A 23,973-nucleotide genomic window follows, 5' to 3' on the forward strand; every position below is an offset into this window, starting at 1 on the left:
TGTAGGTTTCTGTTTCCCCTGAGATGCCTTATGAGAAGACCTTCCCAAATGTAAAATAATATTTTTCATTATCCTGAAGTATATCCTCATTTATATCCTGAAGTTCAGGAAGAACCCAAGCAAGGGACCCTCACCCAAAACAATTCTTTCATGCTTCCACCCACACTGGGACATTAAAAATACAAACTAGTAACCAGGTTACAGGGTTTGACTTGTTATGAGAGGGGAGTGAATGCATTGGCACCTCTGAATCCTGAGAGCACCTGAGAAGCCCTGTCCCTGCCCTGCAATAAGCACAAAGCAGCCCATATTACTTTAATAAATCATACTGCCAAGCCATCTAAACAAGTGGGCAGCTGTTAACTGAAACTAAAACTGAAACAGACTGAATGGCACTCACTGAGTAAAGCCTCCGGCCACATGCTGTTCAGAGAAGATGCAAAAATGTTGAATAGCTGCTCATCACAACAGTATATGTAATTAAAGATGCAGCATAACTCATGCAAACATTAGGGTTATCCAGGGAACTGTGATTCTTTTATTTCCTAACTTCTGAGGACTTGACTTCCACATTCCACAACTTCTACGTCCTATTAATGTCAGTGTCAGCATGTAATTTCCTGGATTCACCCTCCTTCTCTCAGAAAAAAAACCTCATGGGAAAAATCACTAGCTTCTCTCTTGTGGTGTCATTGTGAAATATTCATAGGGACTTTTAGTAATCTTGAAACCCCTGGTGACTTCCAAAAGATATGTGCCATTACAGCTACCACGAAAACAGAATAACTGGGTAACCTGAGGGGAAAAAATAAACTTATTAACCCTACTTTTATAGGTATTTTACTTCAAGCTGAAGTGCTCTGTGTGGGAATAGTGCTGAAGCATTTTCTTGCCTGAAAGCATTACAAGAGATTTCTGACTGGCAAAAGTGTGTGACATGATGGACACAAGCTGTGGGTAGAGTGCAGGATGCCTTTCCTCAGTGCTATCTGTCATCTGTGCTGCTGCTCTGTTGAGGCAATAGGAGAAATACATTAAATAAAATAAGAGGGTGGGGGGAAGAATTTGGGGAACAAATGAAACAGGAAATGGAGTCTTCAGATTATCTACAAACATTTAGCAACTACAATCATGGCAGCAAATTACAATCAAGACATGCCATACTCTACATTTCCTGGGGTGCTTTTTATGTGAATTTAACATAAATGTAGCCATCAGCCTCAACAGCATGTCATGCTTGCTTTCAAAGCCAGGCTAAGGAACTTGTCCTAATTGTGTTATTTTCCTCCAGAACTGGAATTAATTTACTTTTAAGTTCAGATGAATCAGATGATGAATTTTAACAAGCCAGTGTTCCCCCCAAGCAAAAACAGAGCTCATAAACCCCCACTTATCCAGCAATCAGGTTTTATTTCTCCATGCTGAATAATTTCAGAGATAGACCATGAAACATTAGTTCAGTGTCAACTGTATGCAGTAGGAGCAGAGGGCAGTCCAAGAAATGAAGGTCCAGGCCATGTGCTACCATAGTTTCTAAAAAATCACTGACCCTTGTCTCAAACTCACATGCTGCCCGATCATTGGGGTTATAGGAAGAGAAATTCCTGTCAGTAATTCCACAGTGCAAGTGAAGTCTTGTCCAGAGTTCTGCCTCGTCTTTCCTGCTGCCACTCCCCCATCTGCAGCTCAGTGTTTGTCACTTTTGTTCAGTGTGCATCCCATTTGTCCCAGCATCCCCAGCTGCCAACACATCCATCATTGCACACAAACAGGGATGGGACAAGGATCTCAGAAGGCTCCTTGAAGCTATCTCAGAGTCTAGACTGCTCTTGGGTTTATCTCACAAATTGATGAATGGTCTAAAGGAGAAGAGCATTAAAGTCTGAAAGAGGCTCTTTCACCTCCCCAGGCCTTTCCCTTTTGTTCTGCAGGGGGGAAGGAAGAATGTCAAGGAGCCTTTCCTCCCTTTCTTGACTTCTTCCCTCCTATGCTGTGCAGTATAGACTGAACTGGAGGAAGAGGAAGCGTTCAGGACTGAACCCACTGCTGAGCACACCCTGCCACTCCACAAGGATTCACTATATGCTGTCTTACACCATTCTCTCTCACACTTCAAAACCTGCAGCCAGCTGCTCTGTCCCTCTGCACTCTCCCAGTAATCCACCTCTCTCCACTGCCTGGGAAGCTAGGTGTCACAAAACACTATACCCACAGAGTGAGAAGCTCCCACTGTTTCATTCTAAAGGAGTTACTCTTTCAGTTTAAATAGAAATAGCCATAGCTTTGGATTGGGGCTCAAACCCTGCCTGCAGTACATGGGGAAGAAAGAACTTATCTTTCTTTCCATCTAGGAGCTATGACCTCCACTGGACCACAGAAGAACGCCTGAAAAAATGGCCAAAATCTTTGTGCCACACTGAGATAAAACTGTCAGACAAAAGACCATCTCTACAGACAGCAAGCAGTTGCCTCAGCCAGACCCCTGATGAAGAAACTGTACAGCCACTCTGGCAGATGCTGCTTGAGCAGAGACAGAGCAGATGACAAAGGTGTGTGCGTGCTAGGGACGGGGAACTGAAAACAGAACAGGAGTTAAAAAAAAGGTTAGGGGATAAAAGAAGCAAGAGAGTCTCAGGTAAGAAGCCATTATATTCCATTACTTCAAAGAGATCAGAGAGATCTCAAAGCATAAGTGCTACAAATGTCTTGTTCCTTGTTTTTAAGCAATGTCTGTTCAGTGACTAACAGCATATTTGGGCTCTGCCTGGCTATGCTTTTCATGCACCAGCAGGCACCCTGTCTCCATTGATCCCAGTCAAGTTTATAACCAGAGAGGCTGGAGTCATATAATGAAGCAAGCTTCCCCATGCTGAGCAGAAGCCTTTTTAGCACTTAGTGAAGGGGATGCTTCACACCAACACTTGGAACAGCCGCTGTACTGTCCTCACCAAATCCTTTCATGCCTACTCAGTCAGGCCACCTTTGAAACATATTAAGTGGGAAAATCTGACTTCTAGTGGACAAAACACTAACATCTCTAAATCTGAACAGAAAATTTTTTTCAGGAAAAGGAGCCCCTGTGGGTCATGGAAAGTCTGGTCAGCTAATTATTCGTTGTTAATTTGCAGTCAACATGTTTTTTGATCGCTGTGGTAGATTGACTGCATAGCACTGTGCCCTGCAAGAATTAGTGCACTACAAATAATACATGACAACAGCACTCTAAGGTCAGTCCAGAAACAGTATCTACTTTCCTCTGCCTTGTGCAGGCAGCAAACATGCCCTAATCGTGCTGAACACTGGCATTATTCACTGTATAATCTCATCTCACCTCACCCCTTTTTCTGAAAATCAAGATGAAAACAGGCCACTAAGCACAGCTATGAAGTACTCCTTTATAATATACAAAATCTATAACAGTTTTTTTTATTAATATTTAATCTTCAAGAATATAGAGAATAGTAAAACCTAAAAACTTGGAATGTATATATCTTATTGAAAAATATCCATTCAAGGAGAACTAATCCTGAGAAGATTTAATACCAATTAGTAAAAGCAATATAATATTCATCAAAAAAAGGGTGCGGAAACAGTTTGGAAATTCCTTTAATTTACTGGAGTCTAAAATTGAGAAATGTGAATATGCAAGATTAGTGTTCTACAATATTTGTATATTTGTATTCTACAATCTTTTCCTTCTAGTATCTTGACTAGTTAGAGGAACTTCTAAACAGCTTCCACGGAGAGGAGAAATACTAACTGGCAGCATTTCTATTTTCTTAGTCTGCATGAGAATAACAAAATTTACCTTGTCATAATAGTATCTGAGCGCCCGGCTCAGCTTGTCATAGTTCATATTAGTTTTGTTTTTTCTGAGTCCCCACAGCTTAGCCACTTCTTCTGCCTTGAGTAGCTTGAATTCGCCATCATTAGACGTCCAGCAAATGAGGTGCTCGTGTTTCTGGTCTAGCAGCAACTGCAAAAGGAACTGCCACAGTGTGATTGCACTCTCCATACCTAGAAGGGACAAAGGAGAGCAACAGTGTGAAAAACATTTGGGAGCAGGCGTTCCACCCAACACTCCTTTCTGTAATAAGCTCTATGCAGGAGTCATCCTACGTAATTCAGAAAAGGAAGATACCACATCATTCACAACTAAACATCCACAAGACCTACAGGCCTTCCACTGCTTTTCCAGTATTTTCCCCACTGCTGTTCTCTGAAGGGTCACATAAAATAGAGGAAGTATTTAGAAAGGCACTGTCCACAAAGTTCACATTATACAAGGTCACCACCAGTTGGCATCTTCCATTCATTGTAAGCAATCACTCTTCAAAGGAACACATAAGGCAGGGAGAAAAGGACTTAGTATGACTATCCACTGAAATGATATTTAAAACCTGCTGTTTAAGTCAGGAGGAGTTTACTGGACTTGTTCAGATACGTCACTGTGAAAAAGGGGAGGACGAAGGAAGACCAGAGCAATTGCCTTTGATTACAGGACCAGAGGCTACATCCCTTCCCCCTCCCACCACCAGACAGCCTCTGCCTATTTTGTTTTTTTCCAGGGCCTCAAATTACTCTTGTTGCTTCTGTTTGCCAATTCAAATAGCTCAAAAGACATTCTTTAGTTTTTGGAAAAACTGGAAGTTCAGTACACTTAAGCACAGTAAAGTAAGTGATGTTTACCCAGAACCTCTCTTTAACGGGGATCTTTTCTTTCATTCTCATAGGTACTACTGAGAATTAGGAATATTTTTAACAGTGCCTGAGTCTCACATCTGAGGTTGGTTGAATATTTTTTCTCTGCTAAAGGTTTTTTGAGTATCCTTTTCCTCTGCTAACTGCCTGTGCTACTGAGCCCTCCCTAGAACAAACCTTTTGTTCAGGCACTGCAATAAAAGGATAAACTGAAGGCTGGCTATATTCCAACTCTGCACAGGTGCATACACAATTTAAAAATTGGGAGCATTATTGCTGCTAACAAATTATCATTTTAATGAAGATGCAGCTAAAACTGACCTTTTAAACCACAGAAATATTAAATGAGATTTTCACCCACTTTCAAAAACATTCCCAGTCTTAGCATGTTAACGATGGATCAAGTAATTTTTTTGGCCTCTTCTGATTCTTAACTTGGATATGTTATGTCACAGAGATTTATTGCTGGTATTGATTGATTGACTATGGTGCTAATGGGGCTAATTATTACCTGAAATACCCCTGTGCATGAAACAATGGGTATTTTTGTCTTTATCTAGACAAGCTCATGATTTTTAGCGCCCTCGTTCATTTTGTTTCCCAATACATTGTCGTTTGTGCCCTAGTAGGTGACACGGACAGGATGCCAGGCTTGCTGCCTGCCGCTTCCCTGGATGCGGGTACCACAAGAGGGCACAAGACTTCCAGCTATCCCCGGCAGGGAACAGGAGAGCGGGACGCTGCGGGAACAGCTGCCTCTTCAGGTCTGCCCCAGCAGGAAGGAAATCACCGTGCATAAGGTTCACGAGTATAAAGAAAAATGAATTGCGTGAGCTACTTTACTAGTGTAAAGCAAGTTAATGATACTAGAGAACGCCGTCAAGAGTTTTGTGGAAAAACAGGATTTGGAGCTATGTTTTGGTCCAAATAATTTTTAAGTAAGCTGGCCAAACAAGGGTTGGCAGAATCAATGATGATTTTACTATCTCTTCCAAATCCTCATTTCTCTAATTAACTGAGAGTCCCGTCTGAATGACAAAGACAAAAGCACTGATGCCCAGCTGAGCGACACCGTAACTACGCAGCCCTTTCCAAGGTCATTTGAGGCTCCTAGGACTGTTAGGGATCCTGGAAACAGAACAGCCTGCCGATATGGAAGCTCTGCCACTTTCAAACGTTTGCATTTGCTTCATTGCAATTTTATACAAATCCTTTTCCACATTAAAAAAGGCAAGGAAAAAAAAAACATAGCTAAGACTAAATATACCTGTTACTTGCTTTACAGCCCTTAAAAGTTCCTTTAAACTACATCCTCTTTGCAGACATTAGTATCTTTAACAGATTATTTATCTATAACTTCATAGATAATAAAGTGTCCCTATTAACCTGGTATCATAAATATACAGATACACATCATATATGTGTATACTTTCTAATACTTTGTTTGCAATTTACTTTGCTAAAAAAATTGTATTTATATACAATCATATTCCTCTTAAATAATTCTGTTTTCTGTATATCACATATTTTGCAGCCATACCCTGCAAAATTTCAACTTGCATCATACAACTCTTCCTAGCAAGAAATCACAAACAGAGCTTTTGTTGGTCTGGGAAATTTTAAGTACCATATAAATATCTTTCTTCAAAATTGTAGTAAAATGTGTCCCATGCTACAAAGACCTGTCAGCAGAACTTCAGCTGAGGAAAGCAAAGAAGATTGAGAATTAGAGAAGAACCAATACAAACTTCACCACCATACCATCACCCAAAACAGTGTAATACCTCAGAGACACAATTCTCTCACCCAGATCTTAAACTACAAGTTCAGCACTCATGGCTCTGAAGAGAGGCTAGGTGGAACTGAATGCCCAGCGAAGAACATTTTGCTGCAGCCTGCTCCATCCCCATTCACCTCTGCCCATGAAAACTCTCAAGGTAATCTGCAGCTAACTTTGTACTACATTTTCCATGATGAACCTGTTTTCTGATGCCTATCATCTGTAAAATGTAAACAGTTTTGGATTCCATTTTATCTACTGAGTGTAGCACTCAAGGTGTCTCAGCCATAGGCACAATGTAAAGTGCATGAACAGCACAAGCCTGGGCGAGAGAATCCTGCAGGAACACTCACTCCACAAACCAAATGTCCCCGTGAGCAAGGAGGGGTGACTCCCATCAGGTTAGCTCATAAAAGGTTACTGCCACCTTTTTAAAAGTGGCTGAGTTATTCCAGCTGAGATCCATGCATAATCTCTGGGGGTCACTCCAGGTGCTGGACCCAGGGCAGATGGCTGTGATGGGATTAGATTTGGGCAGCTCCTCACAACCCTGTCTTGCCTGACCACAAACTGTCCCAAACCTGTGGCTCTGAAGAGGCTTTATGAAGGACCTGTGTACCTCAGACTTCAGCATCAATGTGCTCAGTTGGTACATGGATAAATCTTCTACTGGTATGACCCAAGTCTGGCCCTACAGAAATGAGATTAAAACAGCTCAATGCTGCATTGTGCTTCATGCCTCCATCTGCCACTGAGTTCCTGTATAAAGCTTCCCATATTGCTCGTACAGCAACTGTATGTATGATTCCTACATGAGGCAAATCATGCTAATTACATTTTCAGCTGATCATTAATTGTATGGTCCTGCTCTTCTAACTACCAAACTTGAGGTGTGCAGGTCTGAGTCACACTGAACATTCACAGCTGTAACTACCTATAACAGAAGCCTTGGTCTAAGTATATATGGTGGAGTAGTATCTCAGATTTCTTGAATTTGGTAAACTGGTGTTAATCTCATTTCCATTCTGTAAAATGTGATTTGCAGGAAAATAGTTTTAGGAGGATCCTCTGTCTGGACTCTTCTCTGAGGAGATTAGAAAGATAAGGGGTCCCTTCTGCACCCCATGACTCGGAGGGAAGGCTTCTCTAATAAACTTTGTCTGAAGCTCCCATTCTGCCCATGGCAAATTCCCATTCTGCCCACAACAACAGAAAAATCTAAGATTCTGCAGTGACAGGATTTTTTAACTGATGCAAAATATTTAATTTCCAAACAGGCCAACAGAAGTATTAACCTGCCTTTCTCAATGGGAACTGTTTTGAATTCCACAAGGTACTAACTGTCCCCTTGGGAAGACAGAATGGCCACACTTGTGCCCCATCTGAGTGGTCAAGCAAGAGAATCATGACAGATGTACTGGATTTATTAGAAGACAACCAAAACCCTGGTACCTGTATTAAAAGTCATAATAAATTGTGGCTGTGAGGAGCTGGAGATCTTTAGAAAACATTATATTTCATTTATGTATTTTCTAACTCTTTTGAATTTGTACTGACTCAAAGGGAATTCAGCATCTTTCCTTACACTGACAGAAAGGGTTGTTAGGATGTGGTCACTTCCTACAGTGACCACATTTCATTCAACTCTTTATTAATATTAAATAGTAATAATAAATATTCCTCTTACTTCTATGCTCAGTACAAGATTTGAATGCAGAGCAATAAATAATACATGGAACCACATACTGAATTACATGGATTAGCAGAAAAAATAAGTTTTAAAAACCCCTTACTTAGACAGGCACATGTATCAATGGTACAGAATGAGAAACACAATCTATGTTAGAAACATATACCCATATATGTGTCATGGAAAGCCTAATCAAAATTCATACAGACAAAAGAGTTGATTTTTTAATCCATTAACTCTGACATATCTGATTTTGCCATCTTACCATTTTTTAAATATTTATACAATGCATTTGACAGTCAAAGATGCTTTCTAAGCCATGAAACAAAATTTGCCAGTTTGACCTGACCTAGATAGCCTAGTAATTTTACTTTGTGATCACTTCCACTACTGCTGATGCAAATAATCACAGGCATAGTTAGAAGAAATTATACTTGGAAATGCTGTATTAGACAGCAAAATGATATTTCAGGACTGAGTTTTCTGAAAATCCATTTCTCTGGCAGCTGTGACAGGGAACCACACTGACAGCATCTGCATTAGCAATTTACATTCCTTGCAATGTGCTTTCCCCCATACAAACCCTAGCAACTGCATGATTAGTATGATACAACATGCCCTCCACACACCAAATTTTAAGTTTAGGTCTGATGCCAGAAGGCAGCAAATCAGAGTATCTGTGTTGATAATTCTGCTCCTATTTCAACCAAACTAACTGAGGGACTAACAGAAATGTCTAAACTTGGAGCAGCAGCAGAGTCAACACCATAAGCTCTCCCTGAAGAGGATAATGGAAATGGACAGAGACATCCACAGAGCAAAGTGTCCCATCTGAGAGATGTAAAGGTCCACCCAAATTCCTCACTTAGGCAAGGGGCCTACATGCCAAATACTCTCTCTCTCTTTAGCACATGAAGACTGGCTCCAACCAGCATGAAAAAACCACTATGAAAACATTATGCAAGTTGCACTAGAAATAGTTAAGACGTGATCATATATATGCTGATGAGCTGCATTAGCTTTTTCATTTTTTAACAAGACAATACATATGAAACTCCATGTGATAAAATGTCAGTCAGTAAGGTGGTATTAAGATCCAAAAATACAATTATTAACCTGCTGGGCAAAATAAAATAAATAAACAAGGCATCTTAAGTCAAAGCAGTAGAAAACCAGGAGGCTCGGAGACATATCTAGCTAACCAAAATCTCAGTATTGGAAAGATTTATGACATGAACCGTGAGATAAGCAGGACAGTCCTTGAAGCATTAAGTTTTATAGGACTCTTGCATAGGAAAAGCCACATATAAAAGGCAAAATGCTGGCAAGCAGCTCTGTAGCAATTCAGGATTTCTGCAGAGGTCCTTAGCTTTCACACAACTATGTTACAGCTGCAACATAGCTCTGCTTTCCCAAGTAGTCCAGGTTTCCTATTTGGATGTTTTTTCTCCATGTTAGCTCCCCTACAGCCTTTCTAAAATAGAGAGAAACTGCTGATCCTGGACAATCAACATTTATTGAACAAGCTTTGAAGGCTAAAACTAGGAATCCCTCCAGGCGTTAGGATCAAAACCAGTCCCTTTTGCTTTAGAGGGTCTGCAAAGGAACAACATCTGGGAGCCTGAGCTATAAACCAGGTCGGGGGACTTGGGGCAGAGGAGGGACAGCTGAGTGGGACAGACTGGCTGGAGTGCCCAGAGGCTGAAAATAACCAGCTGGTGAGCAATTAAATCAGGCAGACATGAAAGGTGTTAGCCAGCATTATGCCATGTAGGTAGTCACAGAAAGATGGTGATCAGACATGTACATGAAAAGGATTAAGAGGCTGAGTCAGGGCAGAGAAATTAATTTCCCTTAGCATATGAAGAAACTGCTGATTCCTTCTGTAGCCAAAGCAGCTGCAAAAGATCCAGCTCCTTTTTGTATGCCCCATCACAGCAGGCACACACCTCCACTTACATTTCCCTTACAGGCACGTGGGTGCTTCTGCAAGCACACAGCATTTCTCAGTAACAGACGCCTTTTTTACCATTTCAGCTACTCTGAAAAACATGTGTACATTTTTGTACGTCCATTTTCTGCTTTTGGATCCTAATTCTGCCCAGCACGTTTCTCCCAGCAGCATGACGTGGGGCATTGTTAGTTTCTCATTCACGTTAGCATTTGGCTTCCTTTATTTCTGCAGGTTGCAGCCAGGAAACTGGAAAATGGGCCACAGGAAACCTGGCCTCCTACATCTGTCCCAGTTTGTAATAGCAGCTCTGGTTTTATTTTTCTAAGTGTCTCAGGTTCATTTTAACCCTTGAGATGACTGCTGCAATACCATGTGCAAGAATGTGACTGTTTTGCCATTATTTTTTAACCACCATTTCTCAATAATAGAAATGGAGATTTTTTTACTTAACTAAATTAATTTTAAAGCCCATTAATATTTAGAAAATAAACTGTTACAAATTGATTTCCATGCTATTTAAAACATCAAAGAGTATATACAGACAAAAATATAGAACAAGGTCATGTCTATATACATCCTAAACACAGTTCTAAAGTGAATGTCAATATGAAAAGTTTAAGAGCTTATAAATCTTCTAGGACATTTTTCTATTTTTCATTTTAGTTTTTATAAAAAAATTGAAGTACATATGTTTTTCATCTAATTACAGAAGCAAGATCGTCGGTCAACAAAAGGAACTTTCCTAAAAGAATTTAAAAATTAGTCAGCCATAACATTTTTCACTGAAAATTCATCTGTATAACTATGACTATATCATGAGAGGTTAAAGACAATTGCCAAATCTGCCCAAACGGTTGCTCAAAACTATTTGAAAGAAAAAGCTGAGTCAGTCCTAATACCTTATTTCTCAACAGAGATGCTTCAAGGGTGATAAATAGGATGTGGTTGGTGAGGAGTTAGTGATTCTGCCAGAAAAGAGAAAAAACAAATATCCATTTGTTTACTCAGAAAGCTTTCATATATTCATCAAAGGAGATTTTACTGCTAATTTAATTGGGCTTGAAAAAATAAGCTCTGGACTAAGTGTGTAAATATACCTGGTTTCATTTGATGCAGAACTTTCTCTAATAAAGGTAATAAATCAAACTAGTGGTGCAATCCATACCCAGGACACTTTAGGGAACCAACTGTGTGTATGATACAGAATGCTGGTAATTTTTCCACATCCAGCAACCAGGACATTTCCTGTCAGAGCATCCTCCAAGTCCTTCCATTGTGTTGAAACTGTAAAAACTTTCTAAATCAGGACTTCCTCCTATTATATTTTAGAGGCGTCTTTCTGGGAAATGCAGATTCAAGCAAAAAAAAAAAAAAAAAAAAAAAAGAAAAAAAAAAAAAAAGGAATTCCTGCAGCACCACCCAGTGGAAACATTAGAGAAAGCCACAGGGGTGCCCCAGCGCCCAAGTTCCAATTTACTGCAAAACTACAGTAATATTGCCACACAAACACAGACTGGTTTAAGGATGTGCCAAAAAAACACAGAGGGTTTTGCTGGACGATCTACTTAGCAGAGTCATAGAAGGTATGACTACTCTGCTACTGCAGTGTAGCAGTCGTCTTTTTACTTTAAATTCTAATAAAAAAGATTATTTACAGTAAAAATTTACAAAGTCTCCTTCTCAAGCAAGAATACCCACTGTTATGGCCCAGCACCTTTAAAAAAAATAAACAGACTCCTGTGGTTAAAAGCAACACAAAAGAGACAGCAGCAAAATCTCACTAAATATTAAGGGATAACATCAAGTTCCACCACAGAGAAGAAATCACTCACACATATGTCCAGTAATGCTTCAAGTAGGTACACTTGGTAATACAGTGTTTGCAGTTCTTAATTTTTTTACCAAAGTCAAAGAAAAGCAGAGGCAGATGTCCAAAGGAAGAAAGTTCTGCAATCTCCAAACTAATAAAACAAAGGATTGGTTGCCTGCCAAGCAGAGGTGTGATGACACCGCCTCTACAACACGAGTGTTTTCACATTTTCTGCAAGGATACAGTTCAAGAAACAGTTTTAATCCCACTGGAGTAAAAGCCCTTAGCAGGAGGAAACTTGGCTAGTTGCTTCCCTGGGAAGGCTTAAAAAATAACCTGCTCAATTATTTCTAAAGCTAGCCATAAACAAAACTACATAAATCTGTAATGGTTCCAACCCTTCACCTTGGGACAGGCATAAAATGAGTGCAGACTCCTCACACTGCTTTCTGTCTGCTCATGTGGTGCACATCTGTGGCACGCTGGCAGCATGCTGCACTGCAATCTGAGGGACTCCTGCTTTCCAAACCAGTCCTATATGTTTATTTTTCCCACATGACTTCCTCTTATATTTTTGTCGGCATCAGTAGGACACAGATCATGATTACTTGACTGTCCTATATAAAATTTCTGATGTTTCCAGAGCTGAAGAAGGTTCCAACCTCCAGGAACAGCAGCTATTCTGAAAGTTTACTTAATACATCAAGAGATGATTACTCCCAAATGTAAATGCTTTATCTGTACTCCCTTCTTTAAACGAAGTATTAAAATTTTCAATTTTGCAACAACAGACCAAATGCTTTGTAACTTATTCAGTGGCTCTAATATGTCAAATTGTGTACTATTACTATCTGCTGTCTCAAATGCTGCTTTAATACATTTCATATTCAGATGTTTAAACTAATCTTCCCCTTGCCACTGATTTTTCCTAGACTAAAACTCAGATAAAAAGGCAGGTCTTTTTCATGCTGTGAGCAGAAAGGAAACTGGCCAAAAGGACAGGAAACAGTCCTTGGAGTTCTGTTAAGGAAAACCAAGGTGACTGGCAATTTTCATGAAACCTGAAGCGCAGGAAGATCATTGCAGCATAGACTGGTAGTCAGACTTGCCTTACCCTGCAAACTGGATTTTCAGAATTTGCTGGATTAGCAAAATGAACCATTGAACTATTTAATGAATTAAATAACATTCAGGCTCACCTGCATGTTGTCATGTTGCAAAGGGAATCAGTTATAGCATTATACCAAAAATGGTGTAAAACAATAGCAGATGGTAACCTACAAATATGGAATCATTTTACTTGGACAGTTTCTTCCCAAAACATTAGCTCTATTGCAGTAGGTTTTGGAGCACAAGGCAGAGTGTAAGTTCCTTAGCCATAAAAAATGAGCAATAAGTCACAGCACTAGTCAAGGTCTGTATTTTTATTATCTCGTAGTAAAAACATAAATTAAGAACTATTCTTACACATAAAAATCTCAAAGATCTGCTATTCTTCTCAGTGCTAATCAAAGTTCTGTGTGTTTACCATGCACTAAGCTAAACCAAAACCCAACTAAAATATTTTAATCTTCTGACATTATTCTCTTGCCTGCTACACCAACAAGGACCTGCAGGTCACACCTACATGTTTCACCTAGCTTCATTTGTTAAACACTGGAATACCCCACAGAATGTATCATGGAGTTCGTGAGATCTCAGCCAGGAGAAGATCTGTTTGTCACTGCCCTGTACTGTGTCCTGTGTGCTTAAACTAATTCCCACAGCTGCTGCAAACTATGACTGAGAGACAAAAGAGACACTATTTCAATGATTACAGCAAACTTTGCTGCATGCAGGGTGCTCAGTTTGCACATGTTTAGAAGTGACATCAATGCACCAACTGGTTTATCAATGTCTCTGATGCTCAGGATATGTAACAGCCACTGTTTTGACTTGTATCCTGTCCCACTGAATCCTGTATCCTATTGAATTTTGTATAAAATTACACATTTAAATAAAATCCAAAGACTCTATTCCCTCTTCTCAACTTGGATGAGACTGCACAGTCAGCATTATTGTGCCCTGCTCCCAGGGAATCAAACTGCTCTGTTCTGCAAGGGTTTTTATCACTGAAGTGTCAGTACTGAAGGAGTGTTGCAGTCATGCTCTCTGTGCCAGCCCTATTCCACACTCACAGTTTGCTGAACTGACCACACACGCCACTTGCTCTGAGTCTGCTCTGAGTCACCAGACTTCACAGAGGTCTATATCCAGAATCCAAACCCACATTCCCATCTCAGCTACGTTAGCGTAGCATGGAAGAAATTCTCTGAAGGTAGTCAACTTTCTCCAGATTTAGCTAACTGAGCTGCAAAAGGAATTTGTTCTTATTTTCTAAATGCTTTTTAAAGATTGTTTCTTCACATGAATTACTGTTAATTGCTGGGAAGAGATAATGGTGGTACTTCAGTCTATAATTTTTTTTGTTTGTGCTGTATTGTGACTTGATACAGCAAAGGCCACTCAACACTACCACAACATAAACATTTAAAAACAATAACACGCATTAGCATCCTTCTCAAAAAGCCTAAACTGAAACATATCTGATCAATTTTCATTAAAAAAAAAAACCAACAACAAAAGAAGAAATATACAGAGACGTAGTAAAGAGGTGCTGTCACCACATTAGAGGCAAATGGATGTGGAATAGAAATCTGTTTTCCAGATGATCAGCTGTGTTTCAAAATAAGGATGGGAAACTTACAGGAGGAGATTTGATTAAAAACATTTAGATCCTTTGGATGAAGGATATAATCCAAGTCTACGCTTTGGTGTACAACTGCAAAAGCATCTTTTACACAAATATTTTTGCTCATTCATTAATGTTTTCAGAAAAGACCCATTGTGTAAAATAGTATTAATGGGACTTTGGATTTAATACTTAGGTTAGAGCCTAGAAAGCTTTTACCAATTTTGCATGATTGATCATATTCATAAAAATTATGTATTATTCATTACATAAGTTAATAACAACGAAAAATAAAAGACAATCTGTAAGACATGAGTTTTCCCCTCATAGTACCTCAAATGATCTTCAAGTTAGGAGCCACAAAATAAGAAATTGTATACTTTAAAGCTCAAAAGGACAGTATTGCTTGCACAAGACCCAAAACACATTAACATGTAGTAAACATGGTATTTGCAAATATCATCTAAGTTACATTCCGAATCTTCAAATATTGGGTAGCAAATTGGAAAGCAGAGACACAGACATGACTGAAATGACTCTCTGAAACAGGTCTGGGGGAAGCCACGGAATGGGCAGTATCCCTCACACAGTACATCCTGACACTGCAAAGTTTAGAGCTATGGAAGACTAGGAGGACCTTCACAGAGCAGCAAGAGCCACTGCAGTGCCTTTGTTACATTTAACATGCAGCTAGTCTCAGTGCGTTAACAGAAGTGCTGGCACACTCAAAAGTAAATACATGCCCAAGTGCTTTAAAAGATCAAAACAAAGTAAGTTTGTGGCTTCCTACGGAGATTCTTGTCCTGAAGATCCTGAGCTATATCTAACTGCTCAGATGTGGACAGATCACAAGCTATAGTCTTCAAAACCTTTCTTTACATGGTTGATTGATGTTTATCTTAAAAGTCCACAGGTGTCATGTCTATAACTGCCATCATACAGGTGACCAGTTTTCAACACTTGGCCCATGCATGCAGGGGTCAGGGGACCTTCCTCCTGACAGTGAGGCAGAAGCACTGCAGCACCACTGCTGTGGGCACAACTGCTCAGAAACAATTACGGATCCACAGATGCAAGAAGGACAAACCCCACTGCTGTAGACAATCATAGCAATGCTACTTGAGCAAGCAGTTGAAAATCAGACATGGTGTGGAGAACTCCATAACAGTAAAAAAATCCCCTATCATTTTCAGCTGAGTTGTACCTGCCTAAGCAATGGCAAAATTGGCCTCCTGTATCCTTAGCTGCCATATAACTTTAAAATATTACTGAAATATTTAGTTGTCTGGTATAATATGAGATACTACCCAGGAATTGCACCTATCAGATCAACAGCTCCAGGGTACATTTTGGTAGTGCAAAAAAACTACCACAATATTCATAAAAAAATAAAAATGCAGAACTGACTATACAGTTATTAACTGGCATTGAATTAGCTGCCAAGTAGTTAGTGTCTTTGTGCTGGTTTTGTATCCATGCTTGTTGGCAGGTGTTTTCTTTAGTTCTTGCTTTTGGAAAAGCTGAAAGTCTCCTTCAAAGAGCTTTTAAATTAAAATCCACTCTTAACAACAAACCCGTAAGAACCTGAAATGTGATATAACTGCTGGCACATAAAATCACAATGCATTTAAGAAAGTTTTAAGGACAAAGGTGAATTTCTTTTTCTGAAGTGCATAGCTGAGAAGCACTTTGTGCTTCATCTGCTTTGTTTCCATCCCTGCAGCCTTGTATTTTGTGGTGCAGTGAGATGGACTTCCTGTGCCTACACCTTGACATTCTCCTCAAAATCATGACTAAATCTTTAATCATTCATTATTCAACAAAATATTTCAACATGAGAACGAACATATTCAGTCTTTCAAGAGCTCTCACCAGCCTCCAGAATACTCATTGATTCATTTAACAAGCCACAGAAAAAGTAAACATCTGTCTAATGATTCAAGAGGATGAGATTCCCTATTGTGGGAAACACCGAGGAGAACGCCAGGGTGAATCAATCCAAGGACACAACGCGACTTCCACAGGCCCGACAGTGACAGCCTGTGGCATGAGCCATTGGGTGTGGTTACCAAGCACAGACAGCAGCTCCAAACCAACAGTGCTCTTTGAAACTGGCCCGGGAGAACTGTCCTATAATCAGTGCCACAGCTCCAAAATGGATTCCAGCAGCAGCATCCAGGCGTGCACTGCAGCCACCTCCACCAGAAGAAAGCCATGGACTGATCTATCACCTCACTGCACAAAGGAGTCCAACCTGACATATCTTCTATGGGAAGTACTAGCTCATTTATCAGTTCTTTAATATCTTAGATTATTTAGCATTATGGCAGAGAACCACTCAGAGGGATAATGGTAACTACGTGAACTTACAAATTTTAAATGATATCACCAACACACTAGTTAAAATCCTTTTTAATAAATACATGCATCACAAGCAACTATGTGTTGGTGCTCCCACCCTTATCCCACACTCCCTTATCTTTAGTAGCCAAATGCCTGTTTATTTTGATACCTATTTCTTTCCTCTGAAGCAACATGTTGTGATGTGATTGCATTGATTGTGAGGCTAAGATTTGTATTTTCTGTACAGCTCATGGACCTCCATGTCTGTGTTGCACATGGCTACCTTCCCACATGTAAACATATGAGCCCCAGAGCAAGCAACAAGCTCTGTGCACCTTGGTGAACCTGAAAATTTACTTTCATTCTCTGCTAAGTCTTTCAGAACCAGTTTTTGACCAATATTTGTGTTCACTTGACCAATAATAGCTGCCCCTAAGAACAACTCTGTCATGAATACCTCCATCCCAAGAAGGGCACTACAGGAAGAAGCCAAAGTTTACATAATTGGGTTTTATGCACAGCAAAGGGGAAATACTTCAGTCTTTGGAGTGATATACTTGATTTCTTCCCATGAATTAAGTTTAATGAAATAACATTAAGTAGCAGGAGCAAAGAACCACTGTGAATCAGAAAGCACTGAGAACTGCTAATGAATAAAACAAAATACACTTTTGTTTCTACATATGAAAGTGTCCATATGTGTGGTGTTATAAACAGTTACAAGGAAGGCTGTAGCTGAGTTTCCCCCCTGAGACTGAGTTGCTTATTTCAGCTGTTGCATCTAGGTGGAGTCAGTGATATCAGAAAGGATATAAACCTGTGGGTTTTTTCTTTTTAGGAACAACTCACAGAGTTGATTAGGAAAAAATCAAGATGTAAGCAATGATTGTAATACTGAGCAGACAATTTATACTCCTAACACATTTTTAGACAGGTGAAGAATAAAATTATATTTACAATAAAAGCACCTTTAATACTTTTTTTTTTATTATTTGAATGGAAACCATCATGCATTACATGATATCTGGATTTTTTTTCTATTCCAGACAGAACTGTTGCATTTTTAACACATCTATGGATTATTTCTCATTCAGCCTTTCAAATTCACAGAACACACAACATGAAGTACAGTACTACTACATCTGTTTTCCTGAGGACATCAAGATGTTTTACACTTATCTTGAATGAACACAACATACAAAATGTATATAGTATGGATAAACTTCATATATGCATATCTATGTAAGTATGTGTGAAAGTATCTGCTTCATCTACTCTGATTCAGGAGACAGCACACGAAATTCCAGCAATGTTTAACACAATAAATGAACAATTTATTGTCCATATTTCAGAGAGACATAGTGAGAGCCAGGAAACACTCCTCAGTAAGTTTTGGTGCTGTACACCACACTAACTGCTCCATAACATATTCAACAGGTTTTTGAACACTCTGTCCAGTGTTGCACTTCCTTCTCTAAAATTGAGAATTTTACAAAAGAAATAAACCTCCAAAACTGAAAAATAATCCCTCGCTTCCTGATGGCTGCATTTGATTGAGACAGAGATTAGGCATTGTCTGGTTTGTACACTATTCTAAAAATTCTTCACTGCCCCGCTAGAAAATCAAGAGACATCTGTGACTGGAGATTGTGTCACTAATCCACTAATAGAAGTCCTCTGTGAAATGATGTTAATGAAGAACTTTTCTGTGCCACTTGGACATAGGAAGAGCAGGAAACACTGCAGACCCTCAGAGGTAAACACGTGATATACTGCAAGCACTATTTTTTGCATAATATTTGCAAATTAGTTTAGTGCTATCACATGATAATTCAAGTAAGTAGCTAAGTGTTATTTCCTAATGCAGACAATTTTATTCTCATTTCTTGACATTTCCTTTAGCTAAAATCCACTTGCAAGCAAGAATCCATTTTCTTTGTTTGCTCCAGACTTTTTTTTTTCCACACAAAGTTGTTGCTTCTAATTTAAAGATTGGTGGGGCATGGCAAAAATCTTTGTAATTCTGAACATAGACTCCTTTCATGACCTTTATGAAAGCAAATAATCATAAAGTAATTACACAAACCACTAAATCAAAACTGGTATGTATAAAATCACTTGAAAACTTGAAAACTACATATGTAAAGCACCACCACAGGAAGGCTACGTGGGTGAATATATTTTTCAAATATGGCCATCACCTCAGTATCTTGGCTCAAAATTTTTTAACTTTGCAATTACATGCAATTGTCAGACATGCATAGAACATGTTTATCATAACACAAACATCTTGCTACCCCATTTATATGCTTCACCCTATGGAAATATTTATGCATAAATTAATCTGAAATAATTGAAAAGTCTGCATGAGCAAAATACGAGATGAATCACGACTTTCGGCTTGAAATGAAATGCAACCATTGACTTTTGGAGTCCTCATGACCGAAAAGATGCTACATTATATAAAATTGTCACAGCACTACACTCCTAAGTAAATAAAGATGTAACTTGTCTCCCTTTCAACTGCAACGTTAGAAAGGCTGACAGGGCTTCACAAAACCCTCCTGTGTTAGGGAACGGAAACTCCTAATGAGATTAGTTGGTGTGTGTGCAGACATTACTTAGCCATGACTAAATGGGCTCTCTTCCTGCAGCCAGTGGAAAATTCAGGGAACTTTTTCCCCCTGCAGCATCAGAGTCCCTCTAACCTTCAGCAAAGCCAGATCCAACAACAACTCTCCACTTTCTCTCCCTTTCTCCCTCTCTCTCTTTTTTTTTTTTTTTCCCTTCCCTTACAAACATTTTTTGTGTTTCTCTTTTTTTCAGTTGGTGGTGGAAACTATCCACGTCGGCCAAGGGGGTCTGGGGGCAGGAGATGGCTAAGAAAAGAGGGTGGGGGCAGGTCCGGGGAAAAGGCAGAAGACTACAAAGGAAACTGTAAAAAGGAGCAAATACATAAACCTGAGAGGGAGAAAACCACAGAGTTTCTTTGTGAGCTGCAGTGACTCATTTTCAAGATGTTGTCTGCTGCCAGTTTCAAACCGGAAGCGCATGGCAATTAGTCTTGCTGTTTCCAGACAAGCCAGAAACTCTCCCGACACTTTTTTTTTTTTTCCTTTTTTTAAAGCCCCTTCTGCAGTTTCTGCAGGAGCCTTCCCCTCCCTCCCCCCTCGCCCTCCGCGGCCCCGCTCGGACCCCGCGGCGCCCCCGCCGCCCTGACAGGCACCGGGCGGCCCCCGCCGCGCCGAGCGCCGTAACCGGGATGCCGCTGGGAGGGGGCAGCCCCCGGCAAAGCCAGCCGGGGAGCGGGACACGAAACGCCCCGGCACCGCCGAGGGGCAGCGGGCGGAGCGGGGTCCCGGGGCTCCCCGCGACCCCCGGCGCCTCCTTCCCGGCCCTGCCGCTCCTCACCCTCCGCCTCCTTCTCCCGTATCTGCCCCCCACACAAACACACACACGGTCCGTCCCCTCACCTGCACCCGCAGCCCCCGGGGGGAGGCAGGGCCCCCGGGGAAACCCTCCACCGGGGCGGGAGCCCCTGCGGCGGCGGGAGCCTCCTCGGGCATCCCGCCCCCCCACGCCTCGTTACCGCCGCGCTGCCCGGGCCCGACCCCGGGGCAGGACCCCTGGGCTCCCCGGCCCCGTGCGGGGCTCCGAGCCCCCTCCCCGCGGTGCCCGGCAGCCTCACCTCCCTCCCGCGGGCTGTCCCCGCTGCCACCCCAGCGGCGAGCGGAGCGCGGCCCCGCAGCCGCCGCCGGCCTCCCCTTCTCCCGCCCGCAGCCCCCCAAACTTTGCGGGAGCCGGGGCGGGCGCAGCAGCACTTGTACCTACCCAGCGGCTGAGGGACTTTTCCGCTCTCTCCTGGTAGTCTAGAGGGAGCTGAGTAAAATTCCCTGATTCTCCATGTTGACAGTCTTCTGCAGGCTCTCTGTTGCTCTAGTAATGAGATCCTGATTTTGTTTTCCCTTTTTCCTTTTTTTTTTTTCCCCTCGGGCCGGTGTGTGTGCGTGCGTGTGTGTGTGTGTGTGTGTGTGTGTGTGTGTGTGTGTGAGTGCTGCCCGTGAGAGGGAGCGAGCAGGAAGCCGGGGCAGTCAGACAGCGGCCCGGCTCACTTCCTCTCCCGCACTATTCCCCGGGCGGTTTGCAGTCTGTGTAAACAGCCTTTTCCTCCCCGCGCCCCTCGCTCTGGCCGCCGATGTGCAGCATGGCTGTAACACAAGACACACGCATAGTACAGCGGGCAGCGCTGACTCCGCCGGCTCGCCGGGAGCTCCGCGACTCCCCCGACCGCCACCCCTTCCTGTGCTACACCCCCAGGGAGGAGCTTCCCGCCGGCCGCCCCGGCTGCTTGGGCCAAAATGCACCCGTGTTTCCCCGGGGGACACCCGGGAGATGCTTATGAACCCCGTACGAGCGGTGCTTCGCCGTCCCGGAGGATGGTGACGGCTTTGGCCCTGGAGAGATGGCCGCCTTGGTCCCACCGTGCTGGGGCTGAGGTCACCGTGGAAGGGAGCGTTGGGCACCTGTGGTGGGGTCACGGCGGGCTGAGGGGCTGGTGGGATGCAGTAGCTCACTGGACGCTCCCTGGCCACCCTCCCAAGCTGAACCTCGCAGGGACAGCAAAGTACAGAAGCGGTGCAACGCGGTACAACAACTTAAATTGAGGGAAATAACGTGTTAAAAATCAAGGAGCACTCAAGTCATAGCATCACGGAATAACGGTTTTATTTGGTTTGGAAGGGACAGTCGTCCTGTCCAATTCCCTAGCAATGAGCAGGGACATCATCAACTTGATCAGGTTGTTCAGAGCTACTGCTCCAACCTGACCTTGAATGTTTCCAGGAATGGAGTGCCTCCTCATCTCTGGAAAACCTGTGCCAGTGCCTTACCACTGTTATTGAAAAAGTTGTCTTCCTTATATCCAGTCTGAACCCATCCTCTTTTAGTTTAAAATTATTTCCCCTTTTCCTATTGCAAATCATCAAATACAAGCTGGATCTTGCAGCTCCACATCATATCTCAGGAGTTAAACCTGTGGTAATTAGCTGATTGAGGTTTAGGTTTTGACCTTCAAGCTGTAGACCTCAGATATAAACTGTAGGGTTGGATTTATTAAAAGGGACACATTTCCAGTATTGGGAGTTTACATAAATTTTGTGTATTCTTGTGTCTCATATATCAGCATTTCTAACTTTTTTTGGAAATTTTCAGAGTAAGTGACATTATCTTCTGTCTGCCTAGAACATCAGTGATGTTGAAGGCATAATACTTCAAAACCAATACTGCTATTTCTTTTAATAGTAATGAGATTTATCATTCCAGCACTGTAACTGCTATTCAGACTGTTTTTGATGAGCACTGACACAGAAGCTGTGATTGTTTTTTATCACTCTATTGGTTGGTTGCTTGCAATGTCATTGGGAACACAAGTATGTCTGGATGAGTTAAAGAGGTTGTCACAGTTGGCCACTGACAAGCATCAGTCAACAGCATCTGAACAGAGGTATAGGATCAAATTCAGTCTCTTGAGGAAGTCCATCAGGTTTCTTCCTTCTTGTCTTCTAACGTGTCATAGAGGAGCAAGAATGGCTTGGTACCAGCACACCAAATAATGGAACTTTGTTATTTTTCTTAAATCATTCCTTTTTAGAAATCATTCTGAATTTCAGAATAGAGATATGAGGTCTGATTAATCCTCATTTTCTGTTTTCTAAATAAAGAAGCATTGAAATCTTTGATTTTGGATAGTATATTTCCTAGATTAAATGTACACTGGATAAAGTCTTTGCTGCTATCACTAGTTTAAATTATGAGGATTATTAGGGAACTACAGCTGAAGACACAGTTTTGCAAACAGGGCAGTCAGAGAAGTTTTTATGGTATCAAAATGAAACGCTGGACTGACAGCTGGGAGTACCAGTATTCCTCTTCTACATTTATCTTTTATTGTCTTTCTGACCAAGAGGTGAAGCAGATATACCACAGTTGCCTTGACCAGCTATTGGTGTGGAGATCTGAGAGAACAAACTCTCAAAAACAGTACAAGTTCTTTTCTTCTACAAATAACACAATGTTTCTGAAATATGTTTAAAGCTTTTTTTCCCCTCCAATTTCCTATGCTGTACCTGTTTACAGCACCAAATTTTTTTTGTGTGTGTTTTTTTGCAACACTGATCTTTATTTTATCTAGTGAGGTAAGAAACCAAAATAAGGCTGCCGTGCTGGAGGTCAGATGACTGCTTTTGATGAGGGCTTTTCATAAATACCCTACAAAATCTGGATTAAAAAGTGCAGAACTCGTTTAACAGAATGAAGACACCAGGATGTGTTGGAAACACAAGCGATTCAGAAAGCTCTGCAGGAAGTGGAAGAAAATGGGAGCTTTTGGCCAGGGCTACTGATCGTAGTACTATGGATGTCATAGGAAAAGTATTTTTGGAAGCTACATCTATGTCTTGATAAAAACACTGTGCTTTACAGAATGATTGCTCAAACTCTCCTCTGCAATATCTGCCTGACTTGATTAATCTACACTTTGAGCCAACCTTAAGAATTATCTGATGCAAAAAATACAAGATGATGAATGAGGAAAACAATGTGTTTGTGTTGTGTAGCTTTCTTCTTCTGTTTTTCAAAAAAACCTGTCAGTTGACATAGTTATTAAAATGCTGGTTATATTTTTAGCAGAGTCACTAGTCAGCTTCTGTGTCTTATTTCACATCCATTCATCAGCACATGATATCATCACAACTGTTAACTGTGAAGCCTTAGTTCTGTCCTCAAGCTATGAAGATCTGAGGGTTTAGCTTTGGAAATTGTTGTCCCTTGCTCAGATTTGGTCCAGACAACAGCTGCTGTACTTGTAAAGGACTAAGTTTAACTCAGACAGCTCCCCTTTGCCCAGTAAGGCAGGTTACTGCTGCTGAAAAGTCCTAATCTGATGGGTTCAGGCAATCCTTGAACA

The 23,973-nt window shown here is 41.3% G+C and overlaps 1 protein-coding gene across 2 annotated transcripts in view; it reads right to left on the bottom strand.

Annotated features, from left to right (window-relative positions):
* Nucleotides 1-21,310, bottom strand: part of ELK3 (ETS transcription factor ELK3) — a 35,845-nt gene extending 14,535 nt beyond the window's left edge. For both annotated transcript variants that reach the window (XM_059846744.1, XM_059846743.1), the window contains exons 1-2: nt 20,841-21,310; nt 3,809-4,017 (exon numbers count right to left, since the gene is read on the bottom strand). In XM_059846744.1, the coding sequence (XP_059702727.1) occupies nt 3,809-4,015 (207 nt within the window). In that variant the 5' untranslated portion in view covers nt 4,016-4,017; nt 20,841-21,310. The remainder of the gene's footprint in view (nt 1-3,808; nt 4,018-20,840) is intronic.
* Nucleotides 21,311-23,973: the final 2,663 nt, after the last annotated feature.

Source organism: Haemorhous mexicanus, chromosome 5 (genome assembly GCF_027477595.1).
Source record: "Haemorhous mexicanus isolate bHaeMex1 chromosome 5, bHaeMex1.pri, whole genome shotgun sequence".
Taxonomy (NCBI): Eukaryota; Metazoa; Chordata; class Aves; order Passeriformes; family Fringillidae; genus Haemorhous; species Haemorhous mexicanus.